At 58.2% G+C, this 25944-nt stretch overlaps 1 protein-coding gene across 2 annotated transcripts in view; it reads left to right on the forward strand.

Moving 5' to 3' along the window:
* Rxrg (retinoid X receptor gamma) overlaps positions 1 to 25944 on the forward strand; it is a 36982-nt gene that overhangs the window by 5437 nt on the left and 5601 nt on the right. The window contains exons 2-9 of one of the 2 annotated variants that reach the window (XM_047520573.1): positions 8736 to 8983; positions 15062 to 15206; positions 16993 to 17172; positions 21682 to 21842; positions 21937 to 22066; positions 22997 to 23129; positions 24049 to 24140; positions 25071 to 25176. In XM_047520573.1, the coding sequence (XP_047376529.1) occupies positions 8736 to 8983; positions 15062 to 15206; positions 16993 to 17172; positions 21682 to 21842; positions 21937 to 22066; positions 22997 to 23129; positions 24049 to 24140; positions 25071 to 25176 (1195 nt within the window). Of the gene's footprint in view, positions 1 to 8735; positions 8984 to 10817; positions 11010 to 15061; positions 15207 to 16992; positions 17173 to 21681; positions 21843 to 21936; positions 22067 to 22996; positions 23130 to 24048; positions 24141 to 25070; positions 25177 to 25944 lie in introns of those variants that run through there. The other variant, XM_047520574.1, reaches the window with a different exon arrangement.

Raw genomic sequence — 25944 nt, forward strand, 5'->3', positions numbered from 1 at the left:
TCTAAACTCCCGACGAGATTCATGATTCATATCCACACGTTGAACACAGAGAAGTCTGCGGTCCTGAATTCAAAAGGCACTTTCGAGAAGTCAGAGAGCGGCAACGGAAGTGCCCGATAACATTTGAGGCGGTTTCAACCTCGTTGCCCAGTGGAAACTGCACCAGGAGGTCATTCATCCCGCTGCAAGATGATCGTGGTCTTCAAGGGGAGTCGATTCACACGTAGAGGCTCGGGGAGGCCTGTCTGCAAGAGTCCAGAGGCCTGGCGAGAGGGATGGAGGTCCAGGATTCAACGCTGTGCCTGTGGAATTGGGGTTCCAGGACTTCGCGCTGGACAGCCTCGTTGGCAGGTGTCTGGGTGGCCTAGTGGGCACCTGGTGTGCCAGCCTGTAGAACTGGCTCAGAGAGGCAGGCGGTGCCTCTGCAGCGGGGCCCCCAGGCGCCGCTCATTTGTTAGCAGCGGCAGCATGTCCATCTGCGCCAGCAAGCCTTATAATTTGGTCCTGGGTGGGAAAGTGGAATACAAGCCAAGACCTGGATCACTTGCAGAAACGAGGACAGGAATCGTGTGAGACTAGACTCAGCTCTTTGGTCTGAAATAACTCATGGCAAGCCCTTTTGAAAGGGTCACTTTGTCATCCTGAACCTGTTCCCTAGTCTGTCTGAAGGGGACGGTTCCTGTTCTACAGAGCCCTCCCAGGCGGACTTCATCTGCGGCCTCCAGGGAGGGTCTGCTCCTGTCTCCAGTGCTTCACTTGGGCCAGGCACAAAATCGTACCAGCAATTGCCATTCATAGAGCTCTGTGAATGTCAGGCACTACATAGTGGCTGGCATCGACTCGGACTCAGGAGCTGAAAGACCGGTGATTCTGTGCTGTGCTTTGTGGCCCTGAGCAAATCTCTCAACCTCTCTGAGATGATTCCCTTGTCTATGAAATGAGATGGTCTTTGAAGTCTTAAAAGTCTAATTTCTAAACAAAAACAATATGGTCTTTACTAATTTATGGCATAATTAATTTGGAATTGTGATTAAATAGGTCATGGTATGAACTAGTTTGTATTTGCTCATTCACAAAAATTAATAAGGAAAAAAGATTGTTAAGCAGATGATAGGAGAAGTGTTGAGCCCATTTAAGACACATCTGTTTTCAAGCAATTTAAAAAGCATAGTAGGAGCATCATTAGCATATTAACGGGGTGTTAATTACAAAAGAGTCTTTTAAAGCAGGTTTTATAAAATCCCCACTTAGTAACCATTAGCTTGTGGTACTTGAAACACAAACTATTCACGTGTGTTACTTAGAAGTAATAAAATTGTAATTTAAAAGTAATCTGCCAACTTGTCACGAATTTAGACTGATTTTTCTCTCAATTGATCCAAATGAGTGAGGTTTTGCTATAATTATATATAATGCTAGTAATAATGAGGCGATTATCAATCTTTCCCTGCTCCTCGCTGCCTCCATCATTACCAACTTTAGGGAGGGGCAGGGTGCGGGAGATGGAGGAATGGGGGCGGGTGGGGGGAGAGGGAGAGAGAACTATTGCCCCTCCCCCCGAGCGCTAGAGAAGCCATCCTTCAGCTGTCCAGGTGGACCTGTCTTGAGCTCCTGGGGGGCGGCTAGCTGCTGGCTCAGTGGGTCAGGGACCTGGGTGCAGGGCATTGGCCCACAGGCACATGCCAGCAGAGGTTCCAGGGAGAAGCTGAGCCTCCGGGGCAGGAGGAGCGTCTTCCCCACACTCTCCGCTCTTGTTCCTTTATCTTCCTTAGTGAGGAAGCCAGGAAGGGCCCTGAGCACAGAGAAGGCTTCCTGCTAGAGCAGCTTCTCTGCTGCCCCTCGCTGGGAGCTCACGGCTCAAGTCGTTTCCCACGTCTGTGAAGATGTGCAGCTTTGCATCTCAGGACAGGTGTCGGATGCCGTTCAACCAGTCTCAGGATGGTCTTGCAGCCAGACGCTCGCGTCATAGTGCTTCTGAACATGCGGTGCCTGGGTCTTTTATGGAGGGTGGGGGCATTGGGCTGGGTGGGGGCCCAGCCGAAAGGAACCAGAGCAGGGTTTGCATCCTGAGGGGCTAGTGCCAGGCTGGGGGCGTCCATCCCAAAGACTCAGGGTTGGAATCCTCAGGCCAAGGGGCAGGAGGGGCTGTGGGTAACTGCTAGAGGTCAGAGTGCCACAGCCGTACACGCTAGGGCTGGGCGTAACCCCACACCGCTGCTTTCCCTGGCCTCAAATGACACGAGCCTCACCTACTAGCCACGTTCCTTTGGGGACTTTGCGTCTGTACAGTGAGGGGCAACAAGAGCAGCCAGCTCCAGTGGTGTGGCGCGGAATGGGTTGTCGTGTGTGGCGTGGGCCTCCTGGCTGCTGGCAGTTGCTTGTAACGCTAGCTGTGGCTGTTGTTGTTGCTGCTCAGCAGAGGAGAAGACATAAAAGTGTCAGTTAAAGTCCTTCACGGTTGGTCCCACGGCTTGCTGAGCCAAGGAGGGAAAGGACAAAGGACAAGCCAGGTGTCTGGTGTTCTCTGATTGTCAAGCTCCTGTGCCACCTCTACCCTGGAGAAAAGGAGGCAGCTTGGTGTGGTCTGGCCTATCGTGGTGGGATCCGTGGGCTGGGGCCCTGTGATGCACCCCGACTTCAAGTGGCAGGTCCTCCTGAGGAGATCCGACCTTCCCACTGGAGAGCTCAGTGACTTATTGAGAGTCCCCATTCCCTCCTGAAGAGGGTTGCTGACAGAGCACAGCAGCCCAGGCTGCACGGCCTGGCCACGTGCTCCCTTGCTGGCCAGTCAGAGGGACTCAGGCTTGACATTTCTCTCCCATTGGCTGGAACGAGGTTGCTAGGCGACTCCCTCACCTTGGTGAGAATCGGTGCTTCTCCTGCCTGGGCTTCTCTCTCCTCTCTCTCAGCAAGCCTCTCTCCTCTCCTGCTCTCTTGCTTGCTTGCCCGAGCGAACACACACACACCCCTGTGTGCTGCTCAGAGATTCCAGGGCTTTCGTTTTGGTAAACATAAGCGACACTGATTCCTTATGCAGGTGAGATGTTGACCAGTTCTGCCTCTAGTTACACACAGTGGTTAGTAAGCACCGTTCAGCTCAGTCACTCAGCCACCAACTATTTTTTGGTGCCTCCCGTGTTCAGACACAGTGCTGAGTGCCGTCAGCAAAGGGAGGAAGTTCAAATACGTGGCCACTGGCAAAGCAGGAGGAGCTCAGAATGTGCGTCGTGTGTCAGGTTAAGTTACAGGAGATCTGGGCTCCCGGGGAGGGTCCTCTGGGCTCAGAGCAGTGGCTATTCCTGAATCATCCTGAAGATTCAGTGCTTGGCACTGACCACCCTCAACTGAGATTCACTCTTCACCTGCTTTAGGTCACTCTTGACACACACCCTGGTCCATGGTGGCCTCACACGACGTTCGGTCCCCACCTCACGACACTTATGGGTGCTGGGTCGTTGGCTCAGATGCTCTCGTGAGCTTCTGAGTCATGTGTCTGTCTCTGTCTGGTTGAGGATGCTGCAGCACAGAGAGGTCCCATCCGGAATGTGGGGGAGCCCGGGGTCCAGCCGGGGCTTCTGGGCTTCCCCATCGCCCTTCTCCACACGCGCACCATGGAGGCTGCGGCCACACTGCATGCAGGCACTGCATGTTTTAATTTTTTATTTTTTAGTTGTAGGTGGACACAGTACCTTTATTTTATTTATTCTTATGAGGTGCTGAGGATCAAACCCAGTGCCTCTCACATGCTAGGCAAGTGCTCCACTGCTGAGCCGCAACCCATCCAAAAGGCACGTTAGAAATCCTGTGGCCTCGGGCACACTAGAGACTCCTGTCCAGGTTTGACTTCTGGTGACAGTTAGCATCTCAAGCTGCAGTTGACAAGCAGCTTGCTCCAGCCTCGGCAAGTAGCCAGACTCAGGCCATGCCCGACCACCGCCTCTGGCACTGCTGTCTTCTCGGTGCTGCGGAGCCATGTTCAACCCAGCGCTCGTGAAGTGTGAGCGCCGGAGGGGAGTCTGGAGGTCACCGAGTGCCAGCCTCTCCAGGGGAAAGGAGGCCCGGGGATATAGAACACTGTTCTTAGTCTGCTGCCAGGAGTGTGGGGACCTCCTGAGAAACCCCACCAGCACTTCCTCATCAGTCAGGTCGTGTTATGAAGCCATCGCTGGAGCAGAGAATGGAACCTGCAGAATACGGAAGGTGCCCATTTCCCAACCTCTGGGCATCTGGCAGAAAGCAGGGTCCTCACACAAAGGAACCTGGGCTGGGCTGTCTCAGTCCATCCCTGTGGCTGTGACAAAACACCTCAGACCTGGTAACTTACACATAATAGAAATGCCTTGCTCATAGTTTTGAGGCCGGGAAGCAGATGCAGGGGCTGGAGAGGCCGCATCTTTGCTTCCGACATGGCACCTCTCGCTGAGTTCTGAAGCCTCACACGGTGGGAGGAGTGAAGCAGGGAAGAGCCCTGTGTCTTTGTACCAGGAAGAGGCAGGAGGGCCCCTTCCTAAGGCCCTGGTGGCGGAGGCCTGGTGGCCTGCTCACCGTCCACGGGCCCCAGCGCTCCACACTACCCTCCTGGAATCCAAGTTCCAGAATGAGGTTGGAGGGACACCCATTCAAACCATAGCAGAGGCCAGAGTGGACTGGCATGAGAGACAGCTGGACTCAGATTGGGGCTCGGCATGCCCTGGGCGAGTGACAGAGGGAATGGACTCTGCATCAGTTTGCAGGACATGCCACTTGTTCTTCAAAAGGAACCTGCCCCTCCTGCTCCCGGCAATGCTGAAGGGAACCTGTTGATCTCTGTGAGCTGGTTCAGAGCTTAGGCAAAAGGCTTGCTGAGGGAAGAAAGCAGGCAAAACTGGACCCAGCCAGGCTTCCGGAGAACGCACGGTACCTCTGGTACTAGTGGTCGTTCTCATGTGGCTTTGGAGAAAAAGGGACAAGGACACGGGAGAAGCTGATGACGTCACAGGTGGGTGTGCAGTGTCTGTGCGAGAAGGATGAACTGTCCATGCAGAAACTCTTCTGTCCTAAAAGTCATTGTTCTCCAGCTTTTCTAAAAGCAGAGCTGTTTATTTCTAACTCCTTTGAGAAGCAAAGTACCAAAAGTCATTTATGTGAGATGTATGTGTGTCTTAGAATTTCACTTTATTTTTTTTAAATGTTATAAAATAGTCCACCTGTTCTGGGTCATCGACTTGGCAGAAATAAACCACACTTTTAAGATCCTTAAAGACCAAACTTAAACTTGCTATTTCATCTTCTCACAATTTACTATTCTCACTACTGCACTGAGTGGTCAAGATACCCTAATTTTTATTAATAACAATAACAACCATGTACGATGAATTTCAAATCACTTTGATGATTTTATTTTTAAAATGACTTGTGAATTCTTCAAAGACCCTAACTGTGTACTTCCATGCAGCAATGTTTCTAAAACATTATTAATTTGCATTCTAATTTTCATGATATCTTATACAGAGTATTTTATACACTTGGACTTTTCTTGAAATCAATTTATTATTTTTTAAAAAGCTTAAACAGCTATCTTTTTAGGTCTCACATTCTATTGGCCCATTGTAGACGTACATGATGGTGGGATTCATTGTTACCATTTGTGCAAGCATACCTTGTAACGATGCAATTTGGCTGAGACTCCTTCTCCTCTCCTTCCCCTCCTCCCGCCCCCGACCCTTCCTCTGCTGTCCCCACTGTGATTTCCATGAGATCTGCCTCGCCTTTCTCCTCCTTTTTCCTCTCTAGCTTCCACACGTGAGGGAAAACATAGGACCCTGGGCCTGAATCTGGCTTATTTCACTTAGCGTGATGATCTCTAGTTCCATCCATCTTCCTGCCAATGACATCATTTCATTCTTCTTTACGGCTGAATGAACTGCATTGTGCATACCTGCCACGTTTTCTTTATCCGTCCACCCATCAATGGACACCTGCAAATCACACTGCTGTTTGCGTGGTGTGCACGTGTCCCTGGGGTATGAGGCTTTGGTTCTTCAGTGTGATCGCTGAGGAACGGTAGAGCTGGGTCACAGGGTGGCTCCAGGCCAGGCTTTGGAGGAGCCTCCACACTGACTTCCACAGTGGTTGGACTACCTTACAGTCCCACCAACAGTGTAAAATCGTTCGCTTCCACCACACCCTTGCAGCATTTATCACTGTTTGTGTTCAGGACCACTGTGCCCGGTTGAGGTGAACCTCGGGTAGGTTCGATTTGCGTTTCCCAGATTGCTAGTGACGCTGATGTTGAACAGCCGTCATCTACCTGTTGGCCATTTGTGTTTCTTCTTTGAGAAGTGTCCATTTAGTTCATTTATCCGTTAAACAGCGACCTTCAGAAGGCCAGTCCTTGGCTATAAACAGAAGGACCCTCCCCTTCAGAGAACCCTGGTGCTCACCATGCGCTTCAGGTCAGGCCACATACCGCCCATGTCCCTCGTCAGGGTGGGGTGGTGCTGCTGGGTCATTGTGTGAAGCACCCTCGCTACGGTGGGTCTCTATGCCCTAGGCCTGATGCCGACCCGGGCTGACCCTGGGGGTGCAGAAATGAAAGGCACAGCCTCCTGATGCCCACTGAAAGCAGAGTGGCAACAGCGGCAGGGACCGTGGGCGCCAGCCAGGAAAGACCGCGGGAAGGCGGCTTCTCTTCAGGCTGTGGGGAAGGACAGCTGCTGCCTGGGACCATCAAGTCAGGCTGGCTCCTAACTCGCCTGCCACACCATCTTCGTAGCAGACTCAGGTATATGCTGGCCAGCAGCCTTCTGGAGCCTCAGAAGAATTTACAATTGTTCTTTGCAACCTGCGACTGTCTGGAAATTTCCTGGCTTGAGTGTTTGGAAGCCGCCCCCTCCTTTCTCCTTCAGGTGAACTTTCAGCTTCAGATCACTCAATAATTGAGTCATCTTACAACTCTGTCATGCAGATGGCTCTCCACATCATCTTGCTGTCCTTGACGGCAGGCATAGGACAGCGTGTGGGCTTCAGGGTGACAGTCTGGGACCGGGCTCTGCCGTTCAGCCCTCAGGCAATGCCAGGTGTTGTACTAAGGAACACAAACATAGTTTTTCCTTTTGTTTAGTGGAAAAGACAGGAAAATAAGCAGATGTGAAAATATAGTATGATAAGTGCTAAGACGCCAGTGGTAGTAAGGGCATCAGACCAGAGATGCCAGGGAAGGCCTCGTGGAGGGGCGACATGTAAGTGGACCCTTGAAGGATGAACAGAGCTCTCCAGACCATGGCGGTGGGGGAAGTTGTCCTGGAACTGGGCACGGCCTCGGGGTGAGGAGGAGCTGAAGTTCTCTCCTCTGTCAAAGGCTGAGACAACCCTGCAGGCTTGTTGGGATAGAGTTCTTGCATGGAGATTGCCTGGGGCCACAGAGGGCAGCAACACTCGCCTGACCTGTTGATACCCCCAGGCCACTTGCCTGGGGGGCCACAGCTCCAGTTTCATCCTTGACATGGTCTGGGGATTCCTGGTTTATGAGGCAGCTGTCCTGATGGATTGACGCTGTGCGGCGGAATGAAGAGCAGGCTGCAGTTTCCGGGGATATGAGTGTGACCTTTCCATAAGCAGAGGACACTTCATTTGGGACACTCCCTGCTCTCCCTGGAATCTAAAGGCAGAAAGTCCCTCTGTGTGTCCCACTCGCTGCCAGCACTTGGTGCCCGCTGCTCTCTCCTAAAGCTGAGGACGGCGCCTGCAGCTAGTGGCACTCTCCAGGATCTGTTCGTGAGCATGAGCCTCGTGGTTGGACTGCATCTGCTTGGCATGCAGTCGGAATGACAGTGAGCTCCTGGGACGTGGCAGCTTCTGCAGGGGCCACCCTGCTGTGCACTACCCACCACCCATCCCCTTGCTTCCTCTGGGACACTGGGGACAGTGTGCTGCTGCGGAGCTGAGGGCAGCTCTTCACTTCGCACGTGGGTGCTTTGTGGCTGCCCAGGATCTGGAGCAGGAAGGGCCCCCCCGTGTTGTCTAGGCTCTGCTCACTGGATCCCCAGGTCCACAGCTTCTCCCGTAGGGACTGCCCGTGCTGGGCTCCCTAGATGCCCTCTCCTTCCTCCTGAGTTGGCTACTGTCTGCAGGAGGGAGTGTGCTCAGCCCAGTGGGGAGTGTGCTGGGTGCTCACTGACCGAGCTGCTGTCGTGCCCACGCCCCGATCCTCAGGCACTTGTGGTGCCTCTGTGGCTGTATGGCCGGGACCACCCACTCCAGGTCTTCCTCCCTGGGGACTAGTTAGCCCTGTGCTATAGAGCTGGACAGGCCCCCCAGGCCCCGTGGGCTCTGTGGGCTCCGTGGACCCTGGTGGCAGGGCTGTGCTCCCTCTAGGGCCACATCCCAAGCGCCTGCTTACCAGTGAGAGGTGGGCACACCTGAGTGCACGAGCCCCCTGCCGTTCTCGGTGCAGTGGACGTCTAGAGCAGCCTGGGACCTGCCCTCCCCACCCCCACTTGGGCTTTGGCATTGACTCCCTGATCCTGGGCCTCTGTCGCCCAGGCCTGTGGACTCCAGGCATGGCCCCAAGCCCTGGGACGTCGGGATGACCCTCCTGGGGCAGGCCTGCTCTCTCCATCCTGGCTTGTCTTCAGCACCCCTCGGGCAGGGGTGACCAGCGGGCCGCGGATGTGCAGGTGTGGCCGAGAGGGGCGGGTACATGGAGCCGACCACCGTCTGACCCCACCCCCTTCACCTGTGCTCTCTCCTCACAGGCTGCCCTGGCCACGCCGGCTCCACCTCCACGAGCCCCTCGGCAGCCTTGTCCACAGGGAAGCCCATGGACAGCCACCCCAGCTACACAGACACCCCCGTGAGTGCCCCACGGACACTGAGTGCGGTGGGGACCCCGCTCGCTGCCCTGGGCTCCCCGTACCGCGTCATCACCGCTGCCATGGGCCCCCCCTCGGGAGCGCTGGCGGCCCCTCCGGGAATCAATCTGGTCGCCCCGCCCAGCTCTCAGGTAGGCACCTTCGCGCCAGCTGGGCAGCACCTCTGCCAGCCTCACACGGGCACTCCGGAGCAGAGCTGCTGCCCGGCGCATGCTCGTGGGAGATGACCGCCCCGCAGGGCGCTGGCCGCTGCCTTCGGGTCTGCAGTCCGGGAGTGGATGGCTCCGGGCCCAGGAGCGGTGGCCAGCAGGGGAGCTCCCCACAGGTGCTGGGTGCCTGGCTGCTGCGGACAGACAGCTCCGTGAGCCTGGCCTCCCTGGAGGGCGTGCTGGGCTCTGCTCCGGGTCACCCCGAGGGGAGCAGCAGCTGGGTGTGCGTCCCACAGTTCCGCTCGCAGTGCAAGGGCCAATCCAAATCCAGCATGCACAGCGAAGCCTCTGCACACAGCATGGCTGAGGAACACGTGGCCGGCTGGCCGGCTCAGCCCTAGAGCCTTGCCTGGCACGTGTGAGGCCCTGGGTGCCATCCTCAGCACCACATGGAAATAAATAAATAAAATAAAGGCCTTGTGTCCACCAACAACTAAAAACAAAATACTAAAAAAAAGAAAAAGTAAAGAAAACTGTGTGGCTGATTCCAGCTTTGACAGGACAGGAACAGGCTGTCTGCGCTAGTCACAGCGCGAGGACAGGAAGCCTTGGGAGGAGGGACAAGCTAGCCATGACAGTCCCCGCCATGCCTACCTGGGCCTCCCCCTGGGTAACAGCCAGCGCACCTGGGGTAGCTGCCCCCCTGCCAGCGCACCTGGGGTAGCTGGCCATAAAGGTGGGGTTTCCAGGCCGCAGGGTAACAGAGTTGTGTAAGCATCGTTCTAGGGTTTCTGGACTGCAGGTAGACTGAGCAGAGCCGATGGTCTCCCCGGTGTGGGTGGGCCCCTGCAATCCCCTGGAGCAGAGCAACAGGCTGGGCCTGCCTAGGTAAGAAAGAGCTCTCCAGCCTGGCAGTCCACAGCCCCGGGCTCTTCCTGGGTCATGAGCCTGCAGCCCTCAGAGCACACTGGGGTCCCAGGACCCGAGCTTGCCAACTCTCCGCAGATCTTGAGAGGCAGCAGCCTCCAGAACCACAGGAGACAATCCTGTATCATAGCCCGAGGACTCTCACGCAGGGGGTGCCATGTAGGATGTGCTATCATAGAGCAAGGGGCAGAGCGGGGCCTGTCACTTGCCTGACCTTGTCTGCCTTTGCCCTGGTGGGAGTGAAAGACTGCTCGGGCATGGGTTCTGGGCAGTGGTGGGCCGAGCGTGTGTTCATGCCACCCGACCCAGTGGATCTGCAGAGTGTGGGGGCCCGCCCTTTGGAACGCGCCAGGCATCTTTGCTTTTCTTCCTGTGAACGGTTCCTGGGAGGGAGAGTGAAACCAGCAGCCAGGAACATCAGACGCGCCGCAGATCTGGGGTAGGAGCGCCGACTTCATTGAAACCTACCGTGCATAGGTGCTGCTCGACGCCCCCTGGATCTGGACACACGAGTGAGGTGCCAGAGTCTTGTCTTACGGCAGTTAAGCTGTGACTCGAATGAGTGCAGTGATTTCCCATGACAAGAAGCAGAGCGGGGAACTGAGCAGGCTGGAGGCCCCTGGGGCAGGCCCAGCCCAGCCACCGACCCTCCGAGGCTGCTTTTAGCAACCGTGCTGAGCTGAACCAGCCCTGACCAGAGCACTCATCTCGCAGCAGGAGTGGCAGGGCTGTGCCGGCCCTCTGTCGGCACAGCGGGCGGGATGAGAGGTCAGCTGGGAGCTTGGTCCTGGCCAACTGGGCTGTGTGCAGAGGCCAGGCCAAGTTTGGCCTTTGGGAGCTATATTAAGCTTGCCAAGTGCTGGCAGAGCTCAGTGACCTGACACCAGCCTTCTGGGCTGGGGCTCCGGAACCACACGGCAGCAGAACTTTGCCCAATTCACCCAATTCCTGGGGACAGAAGGCCTCCGTGTTAATGTGGGACGCAGACTCCAAACACTCAGGCCGGTTGTTCTATGTTCCCCACACCCCAGCCCAGGACTGGCCCGAGTGGGACTCGTGAGCAAGCGTGCTCCTGTGACCGGTAAGCGTGCTGGGTGTGGAGAGGGGAGCCTGGGCTGGGGCCGCTGCAGGTCTCCCTCCCTCTGCCGTGTGAGCTGCTGTCTGCCCTCACTGGGTGTTGATCTTGAGGAGTGCAGAGAACTGACCGGTATGGACACAGGGACTGTGTGACCTTCTGCAGACCATTCAGCTGGCTTTCTGATTGCTTTCCTTTTCTCTGCTGAGGTTACACACACTTGCCCTGGTCACCCAGCAGGGACTTCTGTGTCAAAGGGGATGTGGATTTGAGAAAGCGCCGTGCACAGTGCCCTGTGGCAGGCATATGGCAATGTTATTATTGTTCCCATTCCTGGCTGACCCAGGTGTTGTGTGCTGCCAGAAGGTTCTAGAGAGGCTCCTTCCCACACACAGGACACTGGAGATGTACAGACGATGTAAGGGTCACTTCCTGCCCTGGGAGCATCTAAGTGGACGGAGTGATTTCCAGAGACACCAAGTGTGTAACTGGGAAAGTACTTATGCACTTTTCAGATAAAGTGGTCTGGGCTGCAGTTGTGTGTGTGTATGCGTGTGTGTGTGTGTGTGTGTGTGTGTGTATGAGAGAGACAGAGAGTCTGGAGAGGTCCGTTAAGTCTTCAGAATCCTCCCACCTGACCCTGCTGCCTGACCTGATTCTGTCCCTACTAATTACCGCTTAGGTATTCATTGATAACTGAGTTATTATCCTCTCAAATCTGTTTATATTTTTATAGTAAATACTTAGATTAAAAAATTGCCAATAATAGAGCTGGAATAGATCTTAAATTTCATCTAATCTGATGATTAAAAAAATTAAGCCACAAAGTCTTTTCTTCATGTGAAAGCATATTTGAAAGCCCATTACATGTCAAATAAAATCAGATTCAGTCAAGCAAGGCCTGGGAGATGTGACGTGATCTCAGCCTCCCCACTTCCTGGCTCTCTCTCTCTCTCTCTCTCTCTCTCTCAATTTGGACACCACTGATCTACTCTAGGGATGGGGAAATGGGGAAATGGAGTCTGGTAAGTGAAGGCACCTGGTCAAGACCACATAGTAGGGGCAGGTCCAGACTGGAAGCCAGGTGGGAGGTCCAGGCCTGCTACTTCTTGCAAGAAGACCCTACCTCCACCGAAGGAGAGCCCATGCGTGGGTTCTTCACGCAGGAACAGCAGTGCCCGTTATGGCCCGGCCCTGGGAGTGAATTGTGCTGAAAGCAGCTCAGCAAGGCAGGACCCCGTGTTCCGAGGCGGCCACAGGAGCCTCTAGGGAGCAGCAGCCCGGGTACTTCTGCCTAGGCCTGGGGTGCACTCACTGCCTGGCGACCCTGCTCCCAAGTGCTGTGGGCAGCAGAGTAACTTCCCCCAATGGAAAAAGACAGCCAGGGGTGGGAGACTCGGGCCGGGCAGCGATAGACCTGTGCTGATGACTACTCCCTCCCAGGGACACTGCTGTGTGTCCACACAGACCCCAGGCCAGTCAGAGAGAGATCATCAGCCCACTGTCCCTCCCACTCTGTCCTCTTGCCATCTGGACTCATGAAGAGGGGTTGGAGAGGGGCTGCTGGTTCAGACTGGGACTGTCCCAAAGCCAGTCTGTGCTTGCAGGAGGTCCTGGCCCAGGAGGTGGGCTGGGAAGCTGCTGGGGCAGGTGAGATGGAGGCCCTCCTGACACCCAGGGTGGAGGACCTGGGGCCCAGGAGCGAGTTAGACCTGGCTAGGACCTAACCTGGGCAGGTGCAGTAGCCTCCGGCAGCTCCCGCCTTCCTGCGAGCCGCTTCTCCTGGCTTTCACCCAGGCGGAATGTCAAGGGCATGATTCCTCGGCTTGAGCCTCCAGTGGCCGCTTGTCACCTCCTGAACCACCTCACCCTCCTCGCTGGCCATCAAGGCTTAGGCTCTGTCCCAGCCCACCTCAGCCTCATCTCCCGCCCCCACTCCAGACGCCTGGGCTCCCTCCAGCCCTGCCCGGGAAACCCTTGTCTACATTGTTCCACCCAAGTCCCGCACACTTTTGGGGGCCAGTTCTAAAGTCCCTCCTTCAGCACGCCTTCCCTGGCCGACAGGACCCACTCTCCTCCTCCTGCTACCCACTGACCCGATCTCGGTGGCCGGTTCCTGGGGGCAGGGCAGCATCTCCCTCCTCTGCATCTTCATGTCATTTCTGAATGAACAAATCGATGAACCACCTTATGGCTCAGGGTCCTCACACGGGAAATAGGAGGACTTTCGGGTCGCTGTGAGGAGTAGAAGGGTCACTGAGCATGGAGCAAGTCTTCCTCAGAGGCAGTAACGCGGTCACTGTCCTGCGACCATGCGGGCAGGCAGCCACAGGGCTGGTCCTGCTGGAGATGCGAGGGGGATGGCCAGGTCCTCTGAGGCCATGGTGGCCTCCTCCTATTCCCATGGCCTCTCCGCCCATCTGAGCATTTGGGGCAGAGCCCTGGTCAGCTAGAAGACTCCTGTGGTATCAGTAGACCTAAAGCTTCCATCCTCTGGGAGATGCAAACACTAAATCCCACTTTCTCGTGGAACTCGGGCAAAGCTGAGGCAGGATGCGGACGGGAGTCACTCTGCCCAGTGGCTCTTAGCAGGCGGTGCATGGGTGCTGGGGGACCAAGGGCAAGGCCAGGGCCAGGCCCTTCCCCGACCCCGAGACTCAGGATCTCCAGGTGCACCTGGCAGCCGTTTTCCTCACTGGGCTGGGAACCCCTGTGCTGCGGGGTCCAGTCTTGGCCCGTGTCGTACAGGGAGGGGACCTCCCACCACACGTTTTAGCTGTTCTACAGTCAGATTTTAAGATTGAGGGCGAGTTTGGTTTCAAGGTGAAGCACAGAGGCTGTGTCTTTTCTTTCTGCACCCCTCAGACCTGGCCGGGACCTGACCCTCTGTGCACCCCAGGCGTAGTGAATATCTACTTTGTGAGCTGAAAAGCTGAATTGGCAGAAACCAGACTCAGGTTCTCGGTGTTTGTGTTCGGTTGCTCGTCCCTCCTGTCCCACAGCCCTTGAGCAGAGGAGGAGAGCCCACCCGGCTCAGCCTGGGAGTTGAGACTGCCCTGGTGAGGAGACAGGACTCGATCCCAGAGGGGCTGGGGGACACCTGGGTCCTCCCTTCAAGCCCGCCCGGCGGCCACGGGTGTCTGGGGACACACGGACCCTGCTCTCCCTTTGTTGAGCCTGCTTGTGGTGCTCAGGTGCTGTGTGTGCTGACCTCAGTGAACTGTTTCTGAGGAGCAGGAGACAGACCTGGGTTTGGGCCTCCTTCCCCGTGCCTGGCCTGGTGGAGCTGTGCCCACAGGAACCCAGAGGAACTTGGGCTCGACGACGACAGCCTCGTAGCTATTGACTTGTTTTCTCTGGTAGATGCAAAGCGCTGAGCGGCAGCTTCTCAGTCGCCCAAGAGCCCCGGGTGCTGTGGGTGGGCGGCAGCTAGGGGGCAGGCAGGCCAGCTCTACCCACTCGGCCACGCAGGGCTGCCAGCTCCCTGCCGCCTGCCGGGCCCCACATGGGGCGCTGGAGAGACGAAGCAGACGCCGTCTGCAGGCTTTCTGCTTTCATGGGAAGACCGTTTGTTAGTTACAGACAAGTTAAAAACCCAGTCGGGGCCTTCTACAAGATTTGGTCCTTCTGCGATCATTGGGTGGTTGGTGGCATCTTCAGTGGGCTTGTGGGGCTGACCACTGTGCTCTCTTCCACTTCATGGGGAGCTCCACCAGGGTGTGCATCTGTGTCTGCCTCTGCGTCCGGGAGCTGCGCACAGGGGCTGGCCCTGTTGGACAGCAAGCAGGGGTTTCTAGCTCAAGCAGGACCTGAGGAGGCTGGAGAAAAGCAGAGCGGCTAACAGAGCGTCTCGCAGCCTGAGGGCCAGGGGCAGCCCTGGAAACGACCTTCCTCTCTGCACGGTTTGCTGCCGCAGGCTCACGGGGCATAGGCAGCTCAGCCCCTCTGTGCTTGGAAACTGCTGCTGACGGAGTGTGCGTCTTCTGGAGCCACGCTCCCTGCGCAGGCCTCGGGCACTGTTCCCTCCGGCCGAGCTTTCTCCTGTGTTTTCCTTCCAGCTCAACGTGGTCAACAGCGTCAGCAGCTCCGAGGACATCAAGCCTTTACCAGGGCTTCCTGGGCTTGGAAACATGAGCTACCCGTCTGCCAGCCCCGGGTCTCTGGTCAAACATATCTGTGCCATCTGTGGGGACAGGTCCTCAGGTACGTGCAGAAGCAGGGCCTGTGGGGCAGGGTCCTGAGGCTGCCCTGTGCCCTGGACTCTTTGCACCCAGGAATGGGAAATGCCCTGGGGTCCTGCAGTTCTGCCCTGGGTTCACAGGCTGCAGTCCTGGTTGGACCTCAGGTCTGGTTCTTCTCTCCCGGGACTGGGTACAATCGTCAGCTCAGCTAGATTTTCCTTGGCTTCTAAAAATCATTTTTATAATTATAGAATGTCCCCAATAAATAATTATAAAAGGAATATCCCAATTGTCAAAACCTGGAAGAATTGGAAAAGAACAAAGGAAAAGTAAAAAATCACCCATAAAGTTCCCAAGAAAGAGAAACCCTACTTGAACATATTTCCTTTTATGTCATCGGGCATAAACAAATGTGTTCTACTGAATTACCTTCTTTGATCCTCTTCCACTTTTGCCCAAGTTATTTTTTGAGCACATGGAATCCGTGGTGGCGACTTGCGGAATGCGAGGCGGGGTGGCGCCGGCCTTTGCTACTGCCGCCCTGCTGCCTGGTGGATACTTCCTCCTTGCTTCCCACCCTGCTCCTGCAGAGCGCTGCTCTATTCAGAGTCCCGCGTGCTGCAGCCCTTTGGCCACTGCCATGGTCACATAGGGCCGCAGCCCCGCAGGCATGTGCTTGGCGAGGGTCACTTCAGTTACGAGTCTGGAGGCTCACCCCCATGTCGGGAAGCATGGAGGGGCTGCTGTACGGTGGACAAACTGGCCCCGGGCCTCTCAAAGGCGTATTTCAGAGCTGAGAGCACCAGGGGCTTTGAGCCCAAGAGGACACCCTGCATTGGTCATTGCTGTGCGTTCAGGGAGTCCCTCTGGTCAGCCGCTGCATCCTGCCGCTTGTCGACAGGGCGCTGCTCTGAGACCGGGCCCTGCAGGCAGAGGCTCGCACTGCCCGCTCTCAGGGACTCCGGACTCATCTCAACATCAGCCTGACTCACGTACTGGAGCCACGCAGCCTGCAGCCAACTGGCACCTGGCTGCACATTCGGCAGTCAGAGCTGGGTGTTCGAGTGGCCAGCTTCCTCCTGTGTTTCCAGTCACAGTGTCATGCAGTGGACAGAGCTGCCTGGTGTACAGCACTTGGCAGGACGTTGTGGTCGCTCCGTGACGCCTGTGTGGGGTGGCCTGGTGTCTCACCTGACCCGTGAGCCATTCCTGCTGGTGGCAACTGGGTCATAAAGGCAGTGGAGCGTGTGGTAGGTTGTTCTAGATAAGCAAAACCTCCTCTGTCAGGCCTTCGTGTCGCACCTCGAGGTGGAGTGTCCTGCTGTGCTACAAAGGTCACACGCCAGCTTAATCCAGCAGGCAGCACACTCGAAGAGTCACGACACAGGTTCCACTCATGGTTTGTGGCAAAGGGTGCGAATTTTAAGTGGTGTCCCTGGCCTGAGCCTCATTTGGAGGAGTACTTGGCTGAGGTCCTTTCCCTGCTGGTCATACCGACAGGTAGACATCTTTTTATTTGTCATGTACACTAAGAGCCTCAGCTGAGTTAGGACCTTGGCTTAACCAAATCCAAGGGTTGTTTTTATGAAATAAATGTAAGCGAAGTCCTGGGTCACGGGTTTTCTGATCGTGCCTCTGGCGTTGGGCAGCAGAGGGCGATGGGGGAAGGGCGTCATCGTCCTGCCTCAGCTAGGTTCCTGCACACTGGTGGCTGCTCGGCTGGTTGTTGCTCTCTGTGCCGGAACCCATGCGATCTGCTGTTCCTGAGGAGCCGAGGGCATCTGCTGAGTGTCCCTTTCTCATGGCAGGAAAGCACTACGGGGTGTACAGCTGTGAGGGTTGCAAGGGCTTCTTCAAGAGGACCATCAGGAAGGACCTCGTCTACACCTGCCGGGACAACAAGGACTGCCTCATCGACAAGCGCCAGCGCAACCGCTGCCAGTACTGCCGCTACCAGAAGTGCCTGGTCATGGGCATGAAGCGGGAGGGTGAGGCACCCCTCCCCCAGGAGCGGACATGGGGACACTGGGCGGGAGCGGCTGGGAGGCGGCTTGGGGGTCAGGTGGCCTTGGGCACTACAGTTTCTTGAGGAAATGCATTCCCAGAGTAGAGAGGGCAGGAGGATCTTCCTCCTCCACGCTCACCCATCCTCCCCGGAGCACAGAGAGTGGCCCTCTCCATTTTCCTCGCTGTACCTAAGCAGCAGGTCTCAGGCTGCGGTGTCCAGGTCCTGTGCTCTGACCTTCTGATGGAGGATCTCAGAGCTGAGGTGTCCTGGTCCTGTGCTCTGACATTCTGATGGAGGTTCTCAGCTGAGGTATCCTGGCCCTGTGCTCTGACATTCTGATGGAGGTTCTCAGAGCTGAGGTGTCCTGGTCCTGTGCTCTGACCTTCTGATGGAGGATCTCAGAGCTGAGGTGTCCTGGTCCTGTGCTCTGACCTTGGATGGAGGATCTCAGAGCTGAGGTGTCCTGGTCCTATACCCTGACATTCTGATGGAGGTTCTCAGAGCTGAGGTGTCCTGGCCCTGTGCTCTGACCTTGGATGGGGGATCTCAGAGCTGAGGTGTCCTGGTCCTGTGCTCTGACCTTGGATGGGGGATCTCAGAGCTGAGGAGCTGTGGTCCTGGTTCTGTGCTCTGCTGTCCCATGCAGGGTCAGGCTGACCTTTGTGTTGGAGGTGTCTTCTCCTTTCTGGCCCTGGGTCTCCCTCTGAGGAAAGCTGCACGTACTCATGACCTGGTCTGCTGTGGACCCTTGGTGTTGGAGGTCTATGTCTTGGATGGCTAGCGTTGTCAGGGTGACAGATGTAACCTCTAGGGACAGTCAACATGCATTGAAAGGATCACATCTTTAAATTACAGAGCAGCTAAGTGGGCTGCTCTGGTGGAAGAATAAACACATCCAGATGGGATTTTCTTCCCTTGAAAGATTGGGAAGTGGTTCCACTGAGCAGCACAATGAACGGAAGGGGAGTGAGCAGCCCTGGCCTAGGAGGGGCATCTCAGTGGGTCGGGAGGGCCCCCTCCCCTCTGCTCAGGGAGGCCCGCCTGCCCAGCAGCCCCTGAGCTCGCTCTGTGGGGAGCGGGGTGTCCGCGGGAAGGACAATGAAGGGAGAGGTCCTTTGAGCCTGAGAAGAGGGAACGTGGCCACAAGGGAATGTGTGCAGAGGGTGGCCTTCAGGGTCGCCTGTCCCCAGGGGCCATTTCAGTCGAGGACACAGGTCCAGAGAGGTGAAGGGTTTTCGAGTCCCGTGGCAGGAGCTGAGGCGGCACTGGGCTCGGCTCATGCCGCCTGTGCTGGCAGGAGGAGGAACTCGGCGCAGCCCTGGCTCTGAAGGCTGGCGGGGCCTCGGGAGTGGCAGACCCAGAGCTGAGGTCCTGGTCACCTGCTGCCTGGCTGTCCAGCACATCCCCGCCCCAGAGGCGCCACCTTGACTCCGCCTCATCCTCCCGCCCTGTCCACTGGTGAGCAAGCCTGGTCTTTCCCTCAGAGCCCTGCAGAAGCGTCCCTGGCACCACCGTCACCGCTGTCACTACCACCAGCTGCGTCTTTCTTAACACACGAGTGGCATCCTCATGTCTCTCCCTGCTTCCATCTTCGGCTTCTCGAATCTTCGTAGAGCAGCCAGCAGGAGCTTTGAGTGATGGACTTGAGTCCCCCAAAGCTTCCCCTCCCATTGACATAGAACACCACCTCCTTGTGAAATGTCAAGGCCAGGCGTCTGTGTCCCTCTGCCTCGGCCTTTCTGGCCTGTTTCAGGCCCTGGCATTACCAGGGCTGCTCCCACCACAGGCCCTTTGCACTGGCTGCTCTCCCTGCCTGGATGCTTCCTTGCAGGAGGCTGTGTGGCTGGCTTCCTCTTTCCTGCCATCTTTTCTCCTTTGCCACCTTCTGGGTAGAGCTTGCCCGGCGGCTCTCTCAACTCGCATCAGCAAGACACGTCTCTTTCTGCAGCATCTGTCACCTCCCAACACACGGGCTTACCTTGCCCATGGTCTGCTGCGTGTGGCGGGGGCTCCCTTGTTTTAGTTGTCACTGGTGTATCACCTGTGACTGGCATGTTAGAGTCATGTCGTGAATCACTGGACGATGAAATGAGAAGCCTCAGGTTGCAGGCACTCCTGAAAATGGAGCCCATCCACTGGGTGTGGAGCTTCCTTCAAGCTCCGCCACGCTGTGGCCAGGCGGGTCCCACCTTACAGACTGGAACGAGCTCTGTGGACAGCTGCTGGGGAGCCCTCTTCTTCCCACAGGATAAAATCGATAGCTTGCAGCTTTCCCACCACAGCTGTGGAAGCGTGACATAGGACACCCACTTCCCGAAAGAGGAAACAGAGGTTCAGGAAGCTAGGGGTCTGCCAAGCTTACACAGCGCGCAGAGGGCAGAACGGGTGCAGGAACGGGAGTCTCTGACGCCCAGTGCCCCTTGGGAGTTCTGGAGAAGCTGTTTCCAGGACTGACACACGGCAGGCTCACGACTAGAGGAAGGGCTGTCTTTTGGGCCATTTGTGGCAGCAGTGAGAGCCCTGTGGACCCCTGGCCTTTATTAACACGACCAGTCCAGTGCCCAGAGGCAGAGCTGTTCAGGGACGGGTTTGGGCACAGCCAGCCTGCGGTGGTGCTGGTCTACACTCACTCCCTAGCTCGACCTCCAGCTTCTCCACGGTCCCCGACCCCACAGGGTCATGGTGAGGATGAAGTGAAATGCCATCTGCACAAAGTGCTGAGCCAAGTTCTAACCCAGAGAAAGAGCCCTGTGCCTTCTGGTGCTCATGACACCATAGCTCACGGAAAGCTGGAGCTGGACTCGCGCGAACCCTGCGGGAGGGCGAGGTCTGGTCCACTCCAGGTGGCCCTCTGGCCCTGCCCTGCGGGAGCAGCTGCAGCTCTGAGTGAGCCTCCCCAAGGAGCTGTGGGCAGTGGCTCGGCTCAGGGCAGCAGCGGAGCCCGAGTCCCCGAAGCCCGTGGTTTCCGGTGAAGCCTGAGGTCATCTTCCTCGGTGTCGCGCGTGTGGACTGACTGGGGTCCACAGAGGAGTCTGCTTAGCTTGCTTCCCCGCCTCTGATCGTCAGACAGACAGGCTGCGGACGACCCGGAAAAACCGACTCAGGAAGGATTCAGGCTCAGCCAGCGAATCCACCTGAGAAAAATGCGCATTGTGACTCCCGCCGGAGTCCTGGGTGATGCCGGGAGGGGACCGAAAGGAGGACAGGGAGGAGGGAGACCACGAGGGGCCGGGCTGGAGAGGACAGAGGCCAGCCCAAGGGGCCGAGAGACCTGGGCCGAGGAAGTAGAGGCTCTCTGGCCCCCACAGCTACCTTGGGAGTCCTCACAGGTCACTGCAGTAGCCCCTACGGTCCCCACTTTGCGGATAGGGAAACCGAGGCTTAGCAGGCCAGGGAGTGTGCCAACCACAGCAGCAAGTGGCAGACCTGCCTGGTGAAGGAGCCCTGCGCGCCCGGGCACAGGCTCCTGCTCCCGCCCTTGGCCTCCGCCTCGGCCTCGCTCTCGGCCTCTTCCTTCTCACCGTCCCGCCTCGCCCCCTCCCTGGCTCCCTGTCAGAGACGCCACGGTCCCTGAGGCCTCTGGGCGAGTCTGCTGGGCTTGGGCGCACAGGGGTGACTTCCAGGCATGCCCTGCCTGGTTGACCTTGAGACCAGCCATTTCACTGGCAGGACAAGGGCAGAGTCAGCCCCCGTGCCAGTCCAGCCTGCTTGCCACCCCTCAGAGGGCAGGGGTGCTTTTGAAGTGGACTGTGCAGGAAGGGCAGAGGCTGCTGGGCTGGGACAGCCATGGGGTCCGAGGCCAGCCTCCGTTACAGGGGCTCTGCCCGGCCCTGGGCTGTGAGCACTTCTAACACTGAGTAAGACAGCGCGGCGTCCAGGTCCCGGAGCCGCTGACGGCCACCATCCTGCTGAGGGCAGCCTTGGGGTCTGCCTGGGTGCAGACCCCGAGTGGGAGGGAACCTGGATAGAGCCCCAGGAGGGGCCTCCGCTGCTCCTCCGTCTGCGCCTCCCGGCCCTAAGGCAGCACTGGTTCCGGAACGTCATCTGGGTCACCCCCCCAGCTGGTCACTCACTGACGGGGCTGCCTGAACACCTTCCCCGACAAGTGGGGTCAGGTGATGCTCTGCTCTCGCTGCCCCAGCGGCGGGCCCGGCGGGACGTGGATGCCAGGGTGATGCCCGGGCCTGCCGGGGGCCCAGAGGTGGCTCACCAGGGTGGGAGGCTGAGGAGAGCGTGGGAGGCTGCAGGGGGCTGGGCCGCCGCTCCCTCCGAGAGAGGGGACTGCAGCTGTCAAGCCCGACCTGCAGACGGTGTGCACTGCGGTGCGCTGGAGGGAAGGGGGCACCCCAGTTCTGTGCAGGGGCCTCCCACGCTCCTCCGCCAACGCGACAACAGGGACCACCCCGCAGGAAGCTGAGGCTCACACGTCTCACGCTCCTGCACTCGCCCGGGCCTCACGGTGACCTCCCTGTGTCCTGCCGTTTACCAGCCGTGCAGGAAGAGAGACAGAGGAGCCGGGAGCGAGCGGAGAGCGAGGCGGAGTGCGCCAGCGGCGGCCACGAGGACATGCCGGTGGAGAGGATCCTGGAAGCCGAGCTGGCTGTGGAACCCAAGACCGAGTCCTGTGGGGACATGAGCGTGGAGAACTCGGTAGGTGGCCCTGGCTCTCCGGGCGTCTCCCGGTTCTCGGGTGGGCTGTCGTGGAGTCCAGGGCCTGCCCCTCACGGCCGCGTTCCTTTCTTAGACCAACGACCCCGTGACCAACATCTGCCACGCGGCCGACAAGCAGCTCTTCACGCTCGTCGAGTGGGCCAAGCGCATCCCCCACTTCTCCGACCTCACCTTGGAGGACCAGGTCATCCTGCTCCGGGCAGGTGGGCACACCAGGCTCCCTGCCAGCCGGGGGCCCTGATGGAGCACCGCGGCTTGATGAGGCTGTTGCCTGTCCAGCCGTGTGGCGAGTGGACGCCGAGGCCACCCTCTCTGGGTCTGTCCTTCTCCCGTTATTTGTAGAGTCTTAAACTTGGACGGCCTTCCCAGAACACAGTCCTTCCCCAGTGAAACCCTGCGCAGTGGGACTGCCCCACGCGAGCAAGGCCGCGGCTTACGATTTGCACTTAAGTTTTAAAGACTCCTAGTCCTTGGTGTTGAGGTCCATTTGCAGCGGTGCCTTGTTACCGGCACGGGGCTGGTGAATGGAGGCGTTCCCATTTCACAGCTGAGATCAGAAGGCCGCAGGTCTGTCTTGAGTCAATACCAGGTGGACGTCAAGCGTTCCCTGACTTCAGACTCTGTGCTGTGCTCTCTCGCCGTTTCTGGGACACCGGGCAGTCCGTTGGCCTCAGCCAGGTCCCCTCTTTGTGTTTGAGAAGGCGGGACGAGCGTTGGGACAGGCCACTCACTCGTCCTGTAGATGGTGGGCCATCTCCGAGCACCGCCCCAGAGCCTCACGCCCTGCTGGTGTGGCTGGGAATGGCCCAGGCAGCGAGACTGGGTTGCCAGGTCCTGGGGCAGAGACACGGGTTCCACTTACCCACGGCCGTGGACACGGTACCTGGGAAAGGTCCACCTGAATCAGTCCTTGTCCTCAAGCCGCATGGGCCGCATGGAGAGGCCACGGGTGCGTGGAGCCCGGGGGTCGGGAGGCCCGGGCCGCCCCTTCCTGTCCTCTCTGGCCAGTGGTGGCGTCTTGAGCTGGGTCTCATCCTCCTCTGTCCAGAGCTGCTGCTTGATGTGGGGCGATGACACAGGTCTGGGTCCCCAGCGCCGGGGCTGTGTGGGTCCCTAAGGCCTCCTCTCCACAGGGTGGAACGAGCTGCTGATCGCCTCCTTCTCCCACCGCTCGGTCTCGGTGCAGGACGGCATCCTTCTGGCGACAGGTCTGCACGTCCACCGCAGCAGCGCCCACAGTGCTGGTGTCGGCTCCATCTTTGACAGGTGCCTGCCTTCTGCTTGGTCTGGGCGTTTGTCCCCGCACGTGCACCCGTGTGCACACCACGCCCGCGTGTTTCTGTGGGCAGTGTGGGGATGCAGGAGAGCAGCCCACCGGGTGCTCATGGCTGTGCAGCAACATTAAGCACCGGAAGACGTACAGCTGGGGAGAGAGAGGGTTGAAAGGAAGGCTGAGTCACCGTAGAGACCCCGTCGTGCCCTTTGGGCTCCCGGGAGAGATGGGTCCCCGGATCCACTGGTAGGCGGGGCTGGGGAGGCTGAGCTGGGCCCGGAAGCCGCCTGCAGGAGGCCGGGTGAGCCTGGCTGGGGTGTGCCGGACTCGGTGGGCTCTCTGGGGGAGGCCTGTGGCAAGGGCAGACCGCCCGTCAGGCAATGGCACCCGGCGGAGGTCTGGTGCCTTAGAAGGTGCTGGAGGGCAGCAGCAGGGTGAGAGGGAGAACTGGCAGGGAGAGTTCCCGTCACTGCCAGAGCACAGCCCCTTCCCGCCCACCATCCATGGCCGTCTAGGGCCCATGTGCTAGCACCCAGGGTGCCTCCAGTTCCTGTCCTCTCCGCACCCTCCCTGTGGAAGCCAGTGCCTGGGGTGAGCAGCAGGCTCCCTGGGCCTGGTGGGCCCACCCTCCCTGCGCCCTCGATGGCCTCGCCCACCTGCTGCACACAGACCCGTCCTATGGCCGGCTCGGCGCGCGTTGCTTTGCTCAGCAGCTCTTTGCTGAGCGTTCCGCTTGCCGTCTGCGTCTGGGCTCCTCACGAGGCGCTCTGCTTCGTATTCACCTCTGCACCCTGGTTCCTGGAGCCTCGCCTGAAGCCCGGGGGAGTGGAGGCCGAGGTCTGCAGGCTCCACCCTGCTGGTCCCGGGCCGGGCGCTCACGGCCTTCTCGTCAGCCACCTTTCCTATAAGCAGAGTCCTAACTGAGCTGGTTTCCAAGATGAAGGACATGCAGATGGACAAGTCGGAGCTGGGCTGCCTGCGTGCCATCGTGCTGTTCAACCCAGGTGACCGCCAGGAACGGGGCTGTCCCTCGGTCGCCCCCGGCTCCCATGGTTCTGGTCCTGCAGCTCAGAGGAGCCAGCCAGGCAGGGCCAGGGATCCGGAGGCGTGAGTGCACCGTCCACGCCTCTGCCCCACAGCCTCCCTGAAAAGCCCGTGTGGCATGGGGCGTGCATGTTGGGGAGGGCGAGGGGGCCGGGCTGCGGGGAGGTGGCCCTGCCGAGGGGTCCCTTCAGGCAGTGCCCCTGGGGCTGCCGTGGAGGGGAGCAGGATGCCCGAGAGAGGGGCCACATGTAACGCAGGCCTGAACATTTGGGAGACCCGAGCTCTCATTTACTGACTTGGAGAAATTCCGGGGGAAGCGAGTTCCGACCCGGGGTGGTGGGACTCAGGATTTTGTCTTTGAACGTTCAAATTGGAGGTGGCAGTAGCACTTCATGGAGGAGCCAGGACCTGGCCTGAAGCGGTGGGCGCAGGGTTGGCCGGGGAGCCAGGCAAGATGGCAGCAGGCTGGGGCTTGGGCTGGCTGCGAGAGGAAAGGACTGGGCAGGGCTGTGGGCGGGTGGACGGGTGCTGTGCGGAGGCCCAGGGACGGCATTCCGGGGAGGAACTTCACCAAAAGCTGCAGGCACAGAGAGGATGGTGTGGCGACCTGCCGCTGGGATATGTCCCCGAGGCAGGAGACGGGCCCGCCTGGCACCTCAGCTCCTCACTGGCTCCATGCCTGGCCCCTAGGAGGCTCTCAACACGCATGTGAAGATGGTATTTCTAGAATGGCCCAGAAAAACGAAGCTGCCCTCCTCGGGTCAGTGGTTTCAGGGTGGAGCCTGCGGGTGTCCTCACCACTCTGAGGGAGGTGACCAGCGTGCGGGGCACACCTCTGGGGAGGGTGCCGGCTCAGGGGTTAACGGGCCTGAGGCCACTGTCTTCCGCAGATGCCAAAGGCCTATCTAACCCCTCGGAGGTGGAGACCCTGCGGGAGAAGGTCTATGCTACCTTGGAGGCCTACACCAAGCAGAAGTACCCGGAGCAGCCAGGCAGGTGAGGCTCCGGGGCAGCCGTGTGGCATGGAGGGCTCGCCCCCTCTCGGGCAGTACAGGCTTCTGAGCAGAGGCAGGTCCTGAATTCTGGGCCTCGCTGCGGCTCCACACAGGCCCAGCCTGAGCTCTGCCAGGGGAGGGCTGTCTGACCGCTCCTCCCCCACTCCGAAGATGCCCAAGCAGAGGGTGTCTCAGCACCCGTGGTCAGTCCAAAGATTACAGGGAACTTTCCAGAAATAAGAAATCTGTAAGTTTAAATAGCTCTCATTACATACACCGTTGAGATAGTTCTATTTTCCTGTATTGGTGTTGATCTCTTGCTGTGCCTAATTTATGGATCAGACTTTACCAGAGGTGTCTGTATACACAGGGTTTGGTAGTACCTTGGTTTCAGGCAGGCATGGGGGCTAGGCACACACCTTTAGTGCTGAAACAGCCATGTATGACCGCATCACTGTGGGAAGCATGGTCTTCAGTCTGAGAACTGACAGAGGCTTAGGGAGGTGAAGCCCCGTGCAGGCAGGGAGGCTGTGGTCTGATCCCAGCCTGCGCTGTGGTGACTGCATTGCTCTCAGGTCCCCTTGGAAACCCCAAGCAGTAGAAAGTACAGGCTTTGGGTCAGGGAGCGTGGTCACTGGTCCCTGGGGTTCCCTCTATGTGGTCTCGCCAAGCTGCCTGGCAGTACAGCTATTCCCGAGTCATTAAAAGAAATCCCCACGTTTTCCCAAGTACAGCAAAGTGTTACTAAAATGAGAAAATGTCCTCAAAT

Source organism: Sciurus carolinensis, chromosome 12, assembly GCF_902686445.1.
Source record: "Sciurus carolinensis chromosome 12, mSciCar1.2, whole genome shotgun sequence".
NCBI lineage: Eukaryota > Metazoa > Chordata > Mammalia > Rodentia > Sciuridae > Sciurus > Sciurus carolinensis.